This window comes from Oryza brachyantha, chromosome 10 (assembly GCF_000231095.2).
Source record: "Oryza brachyantha chromosome 10, ObraRS2, whole genome shotgun sequence".
In the NCBI taxonomy this organism is placed as follows: Eukaryota; Viridiplantae; Streptophyta; class Magnoliopsida; order Poales; family Poaceae; genus Oryza; species Oryza brachyantha.
This window is the reverse complement of record NC_023172.2, coordinates 8,972,798-8,980,549: the sequence shown is the minus strand read 5'-3', so window position 1 is coordinate 8,980,549 and position 7,752 is coordinate 8,972,798. Positions and strand designations below refer to the sequence as shown.

Sequence of the window (7,752 nt, the reverse complement as noted above, 5' to 3'; positions counted from 1 at the left end):
GAATTTTTAGAAAAGTTAGATTTGATAAGATGTGGTAAATATTTCATTCAACTAACCTTGGATGAGTGTGACAATTTTTATTACCACATGATGACAAATTACGGCAGAAAATCAAACGGACCCAAGCCAATCTGTTTCCAAGATTCAAGAGAATCTGTTTCTACGATCAAGGCAACAAATACCATGTGCTGCAGGAATCTTTAACCTAGCATTCTATGCAACTAATAAAGATTACTATTTGCAAGTTGCGATTTACAGTAGACAGCAGAGTAAAAGACACTAATAAAGGTTTCATTTTATTCAGAGCATGGTGTTCAGCAGCTCTCCTACCAAGCACCACTATTCAAATCAGAGATGAATAGCTGGTGTCTTACAATCAGATCAAGCCATTTTCATAGTCTAGCCAACCTCAACATTCAAAACTATAGCTGCATCAGCATCAAAACTTTTTAGCATTTATACAGTAACATTTTCCTCAATTGCCATCAAAGGCATCAGTTTTCAGTACCCACTGTTTCTCCAATCAAAGATCAGCACACTAAAAAAGCATGTCTGGCTTGCTGCTTTATTTTGTTTGGTCTACAGGATGATGCTATCAGGGTGAAGAAAAAAAAGGAAGGCCTGGGGAAAATCAATCAATCAGGCTTGTATAGAACTCCCCATCTGTTGATGGTAACAGTTTAGTCGCGGTATGCTGCCATGAACGACTCATGGAATGTCTTGAAGCGGGTGATGATCGCAGGGATCTTCTCCTCCTGTGGCAGGATTGTGCATCTGATGTGCCATGTCCCAGGAACCTTTCAAGTAGAAGGGAAAAAAAAATAAACAACCAGTATCATGGATTAGCAAAAGAAGGTGCATGCAGTATCTTTCAGATTTGGACCCCCCACCCTAAAAAAAACTATGATAATTGTTGATCCAGAATAAATCAGGCAGAGACGTGGTGTTTCCTGGGAATCTTTTTAGTATATGACATCATCATATTAGGACACAAATCTGACGTGCACCACGATTGGACCTATTTTTGCAATTTTTTTGGGCCGTAGGATAGTAAAGATCCGATCGCATGAAAAGTTCTGTTCAGCACTAGTTTAAGATATTTGTTGAACAAGCTCCGCATGAAGGTACATTTAAGAACATTTTAGGTTATAATATAAGAGAAATCCCCCATTGTTTAGTTGGTGGCAAGAGAAATGAGGTTGGCTTTGTTAAAAAAAGATGGAATACTTGGCTTTATATTTCCGAACAAAATAGTATTTAGCGGCTACAGGCACATGCATAGTATATTCTTCATATGAAGAATTGAAGATTAAGTTGACTCACTTGGCCAAATCCAGATCCAGGGACAACAACAATTCCGGTTGACTCGAGGAGCCGAAGAGCGTAGAATGCATCAGGTGCTTTGTTAGCAGCTTTAGCAGCCTCGATCGCCTTTCGTGGCAAAAGGAGCTGAGGGAAGAGGTACATTGCTCCTTCAGTTTTGTTGCATGTAATTCCCTCAAGATTGTTGAATGCATCCTCCAATGCCTGCCATAAGAAAAAATTCTACAATTTGTTTCCAGAAATCATTTAGCGGTATAAGAGAATTGGAATACTGGCATGCCTTTGCACGACGGGCTAGTGATTGGAGAATTCCATCTTTCTCTGCCTTGTATGAAGCATATGATGCATCTCCGGCCTGCAGAATCAAGTAATGTTATCTAATTGGAGGCTTTTTTGCATTTTCTTAGGTAGAAATTTAAACAATAACATAATACTGACCTTTGGTGGGTTCATGACGAGGCTGGCAAGGATCTGGCCAGTGATATTGGAACATAAGTTCACTGACGCCACTTTGTATATCTGCTCTCTAACTGGAGCACTGAAGCCAGTAATCTCCATGTAGCCTCCTCTTTTGCCACATTCTCCATAATATCCTAGTGATAGCAAGAAAATCCTTTTGAGAAGTCAGTGTTGATACAAATTGAAAATAAGAAAGTGGATCATTGCATCTACCCTTAGATACAGATTGAAATGATACTAAAGGGAGATCGTCCTCGTTATATCCCATAGATCTCGCTATCTTCTTGAAAGAGTTGAATTTCTTGTTGTCAACATAGATGTTCTCTTGGTATACCTAACAATATTTTGGCATTGATGTTACAGACGACACAGTGAAAAGGAATTAAGAAGCTCAAAGTTTGTTGTGGAGTTTGTATGGTAACAATTACTTACTTCATCAGCCAGAAGAACAAGTCCCTCATTTTTACAGAACTTTACTATGTCCCGTTGGTTTTCCTCAGCAAGAACCTGCATGAATGAAACACATCCATTACAGTTTTTTTTTGTTGGGTAATTGCATCAGCAACAAATGCTTCATGCACATAGCAGAGGAACAAAAACACATGAACTCCCTAGCAAAAAGAAAACCATTTCAAAGGATACAAGAATTGTAAATATGTACTAATATGCCTAAGGTTTTTACAAAATATGGTGTGAAAAGAAATTGCAGTGATCAAGCATGTACTTTAAATTAGATGAGAAATTGAACACAAACCTGCCCAGTCGGATTTCCTGGATTGATAACTACCAAAGCCCTAACATCAATGCCTTTCGACCGGGCATCTTCGAGTTGCTTCTTCAGGTCGGAGATCTCCAAACCCCAGCCTGTTGATTCGTTTAGATAATACGGGACCTGAAACAAAATGCTCTCTGTTAGGCTTTGGTGCAGCATTAAATACACTATATTGACAATATTATGGGCAACCGAAACATACAAGAGCTCCACCATGGAGAGCAATGGAGGCTGAGTACAAGGGATACTGAGGAATCGGGCAGAGAATGCCATCTTTCTCATTCCTTATCAGTAGCTGCATCATCATGTGGACCTAAAACATTTGTTTGGGGGGGGGGGGGGGGGGGGTATCATCATACTGAGATTTGAATTTCCTGTTTATTCTAGAAATGTCCAATAACATTTAGTTTAAACGGAAGGTAAATTTCTTACTCCAGGGCTTGCTCCGTCAGTAAGGAAAATGTCATCTGCATTTGCAGGATATCCATCACGTGAAGCGATCCCAGCAGCAATCGCATCACGCAGTCCTTTGATGCCCTAGGAAAAATGATAAGATTAAAATTAAGATCCCTTCATTTTTCCTTGTGGTTATAATTGTAGCAGGCTGAGATGCTTACCTGGCTGTGGCTGTACGCTCCTGTTGCTCTTCCAGGAATTGAGGCAAGAATTGTTGTTGCCCGAGAAATTGCATCAGCACTGCAAAAGGATGGGGCATCAGATACACACTACAATTTCAAATTTCAGTACAATAGTTAATTAGTGTATGGAAATCTCTGATGCAAAGATATCTTTTGTATTTAGTTGGGTGATATGTCAGGAGCATGGTTATTCGATATCATCCTAACCCTTTTGATTAGGGATAAGCTCACTTGAAAATTTCTCAAAAAGATTGCAAAGTACTCTTATAAATGTTCAACTAACATATAGCATTTCAAGTCCAAATTAAATTGGGACAGAGAAACAAAACAGGTAAACTATATGGCAAGCTTCACTATCAGATAAAAAGAACTCCATAAAGCAAACTAAAGGAATGTCTGACAGAAGTTAAGTGTTTGCATTAGATATCTCCATTTAAGTTCTCTGCATATTTGTTTGATACCAATGAACTAAAAGGTGTTGATATTCACCTGAACAATGATTTGGTTTCCGCTCTGTCCAACAAACATGGATGATCACAAAGAGCAAGAACCTGAAATACAGCATGTGAATATCGTGCGAAGAAAAGGTAAAGCTTTAATGCAAGAAAACCACATACCTCCCTGAAGAAAGTAACTGGTTGCTGACCGAGAGACTGGGGATTCCCGATGTTGCAATACAGGATCTGCAAGGGGAAAACGGAATGAGATAATAAATTACTAAGAAGCTACTTTATACTAAAATGGTAGTTAAGTACCTCATCAAAAGGAAGAGACCCTGGTTGAGTCTGTAGCTGTTGCTGCAAGCGCTGGAAACAGAAGAAAGCATATAATTATAAGTAGTTACTTATTGTCAAAACAACAAGACAGTTTACTACTGCAGGAGTCAGGGAGCGGTGCATAAGAAGTTTATATTGTTAGAGAAACACGATAAACTAGATAAACCTTTAGAGTGGACTATCCCCCATTCACATATCTCAACCAAGGACTACTATACTATCTGCAAGCTAGGTAGCTAAGCAATTAGTTTAGACTAATTGGTGGTAATCTCCAACAAAAGCATATGAATTCAGCACTTTGCTAAAGAAACTAAGGTTGTGCGATACAAATACCATTTCTATAATCAAATTTAGCAAAATATTTGAATTGTCACCGCACTCTAATAGATATATTCAATTATCAATAATTCACTCCCCATACTGTTGTCAAAGCACCTAAAGGTTATTGCACAATAAAACAATATCCCCTTAGTTTCAAAGGTCTACAAGACTCCTGGTTAAGTATTCATCAAGAAGAATTCAAATGAACTTTAAATAAAAAATACATGGATTTCAGCCATTATAAAGTAACACATGAAGGTCACTCAAGATACCTGAGCATGGATCACAATCTCTCCACGGACTGCATACTCACATTTCAAAACCTGCACACATAACCTCATTAGTCAGATAGTAGAATATGCACCAGGTTGATCAAGAGATGGAGAGAAAATAATTGGCCATCAAACAGAAAACACAATCTTCAGGAAGGAAATTGCAATTGCATTCTCAAACTAAAATTGTTATGAACAACTTGTCAAGGGCATCCATTTTTTGGACTATATGGTACTCAATGCTGCTACAAGATCCCGTGATTGCAATAATAATAATTCCTGAAGGGAAGAATATGTATACATAGATAAGGCGGTCATATAGTGTAGTATATTACTGTTTGCTTCTGTTCAGCTGATAAGGCTAAATGCTAGTAATTAGTTATCGAAAGTTGCAAGTTGAAAATTAAAAGCAGAACACACGGGCAGTACTTTTAATAGTGTCAGACAACATAATATTATCCTTTTTGCCAAATAAGCAAAGCATCAGAATCATTTTTTAACCATTGGAGCAACTAAGCTAGCATGAAAATGAATTCTTGAGGAAACTAGCAGACATTTATTCTCCATATACAATACCTAAAATACATTACTTTCCAAAGTTTACAAACCTACAGGGCAAAGGAGTTTGTTAAATGCACAACTAAGGCACTAAACGGGGTTAGGCAGTTGCTATTAAATATTCGCGTGTGCATTATATCTTCTGAAAAACCAACAGAATATTCGCATGATACAATTTGCCATCTGAGCAGCACCCTCTGCTCTCACCAATATGGTGCTTCAGCATCAGCATGCCATTATTTTGTAGAAGAAAGTGGGGCAACAGTCCATTTCAAATTGTCATATTCCGTTTTGAAAGGGAAAAGAGATGCTGACGTTACGTGGCACTATGCAATAACACCAAAAAGACAAAAACTTCACGGCAGCAGCTCAAGCAGCACTGAGATCTACCTCTGGGTAAATAGAGATGTCAGCAACCGGGTAAAAGGAACTAAATCACTAATCGACTGGAATTATTACAGTTGCAGGCTAAGTTTCACTTCAAAATAGCACCAGCACTACTACTTCAAAAGATCTTTGCTGCATGAGTGATAAACTGATAATTCCTCATTTCTCGGAATTGGAATCTTCAACTCACAGATTTAGGTCAACCGAATACAGGAGCAAGAACTAAGCATAAGCCTGTCAACTACACTAGAGCAAAACCAGAGCACAGCCCAGTCCATCAAACCAGAAGATCATCTTGCACAAAAGGCTTCCATTATCTTAAAAGATGTAGTACCACTGATATCGATTGCTGCCATAACAAAACATTGGATACTCAGATTTCTCTATGCAAAGAACCGAGCAAGAATAAGCACCAAAAATCTCCCTTTAACCCCAAACGCCACCGAGCCGAGCCGCCTCGAGCCAAACAAGAACCTGAACTCACTATCCTGTATCCTCACGCCGCATCACACCAAAAATCCTATCTTTCCTCAAAAGAAACCCCCACAAATCCCCCCCAAAAAAGAGAGTAAACAATACATTCAAGAAACGGGTATGAGGAGAAGCAACCACCTTGGGGTTCAAGTTGTCCACGGCGACGCTAGGAGCAGCCATGGATGAATCAAAACACCAAGATCACACACCCTTCCAACCCGTCTAGTCTAGACGCAAGAACGGGGCGCGCCGGAGAGGATGAACAGAGAGAGAGATTCAGCCAGCTGCAGCGTTGACGGGTCTCTTCTCTCTCTCTCCGGTTTCGTGGCGAATCGACGGCTCCCGCACCGAAATGGCCGGTCCTTATAAAGAAGAGAAGGAAGGGGCCAGAGGAAAAGAGAGGCGCAGGGCGGAGGCGCCCACCGGATGGAAAGCGAAAGCGAGAGCCGCCGCCCTCAGCTGCGGTTTTGGCATCAAAATCTCTGCAGCAAAACACCAAAATGTCTGACCTTTGTATGCGATTAGCGCCGGTGCTAAAGCTGTGGGCACGTCATCGCGTTGTGGCTAATCGGACTGTATTAGATTACGTGTATTTAGGAGGAGGATTACAGTTTCGCCTTTTTGTTTCTTTTCAAAAAAATTTTGGTGACTTGTATAAGGTTGTCAATTGCTTCGGTCACCCGTTGGAACTCGGAAAGAATCCAAATAGGGGTGGAGTGTGCAGTGGTTGCTCTTGGGTTGTTTCTACCATCTATGTGTGATGACAACATAATTTGTTTTGTTGTAATGCAACAATGATTTGATGAGCCATGTTGTTGTAAAGTACTACCTCCGTTTCTCATATTATAAAACTTTCTATTCTTTGTCCATATTTATCCATTGATTAATGTATATAATTTATATATATGTCTAGATTTATTAGCATCTATGTAAATTTGAACAATGTTAGAAAGTCTTACATTACATTGTGAAACGGATGAAGTAGTAGATTGTTCAGAGTGACACAACGAGTTTGTTACTTTGTTTTTATCTTTCTTTATTTTCTCCTTTTCGCAGAAATGTTTAGGAGAATTGTTGTTTTACGAGTTTTTTTTTCATCTCTTCCTGCCGTTTGGTTTTCCTTTTCTCTTGAGAAAAGAGTTAGGTTGGGAAATAAGGTTATAAATTGCTTTTGACACCTTAGGAACAATCTAAAATGGCATGATACATAAGTTTGGTTTATCTATTTTTATTTGCTGACATGGAGCCTTGTGCTAATGAATACAAAGGTCGGTAGAGATAAAGCAAAGAATATACATGACAAATTATAAAGCTAAAACTTTACTCACCAAAGTTCAGAGGTTGCTATATTTTGTTTCTTTTTTCTACTCCCTCTGTTTTAGGTTATAATATACTCCCTCTAATTTTTTTTAATTTGATATCATTAACTTTTGGATCTATGTTTAATTGTTATCTTGTTCAAAATTTTTATACAAATATACAAATTATAAGTCATTTTTAAAATTTCAAATCAAATCATAACAAAATAATTAATAATTATATAATTATTCTAATAAGAAGAATGGTCAAGACCCAAAAGTTAACAACGTCAAATAAAAAAGAGAGTGTTGTAGTTTTCTCTAGATTCATTTATGAACTAATGTGTATTATATTATGTTGTTATATATATGTATATATATCCCAATTCATTAATGTCCATGAGTATAAAAAACCAAAACATTTTATAACCTAAAACGAAACGAAGGTAGTATATTTTTATAGTGTTGTTTAAT

At 38.2% G+C, this 7,752-nt stretch overlaps 1 protein-coding gene across 1 annotated transcript; it reads right to left on the bottom strand.

The window, feature by feature from the left end:
• Window positions 1-270: 270 nt before the first annotated feature.
• Window positions 271-6,334, bottom strand: LOC102705008 (alanine aminotransferase 2). The gene is made up of 15 exons (XM_006661672.3): window positions 6,119-6,334; window positions 4,562-4,612; window positions 3,948-3,998; window positions 3,810-3,875; window positions 3,682-3,743; window positions 3,172-3,250; window positions 2,987-3,091; window positions 2,757-2,867; window positions 2,537-2,674; window positions 2,215-2,289; window positions 1,996-2,116; window positions 1,762-1,916; window positions 1,604-1,678; window positions 1,324-1,527; window positions 271-797 (listed from the first exon to the last, which is right to left on the bottom strand). The coding sequence occupies exons 1-15, from the start codon at window positions 6,158-6,160 to the stop codon at window positions 681-683; spliced, it is 1,452 nt and encodes a 483-aa protein (XP_006661735.1). The 5' UTR covers window positions 6,161-6,334; the 3' UTR covers window positions 271-680.
• Window positions 6,335-7,752: the final 1,418 nt, after the last annotated feature.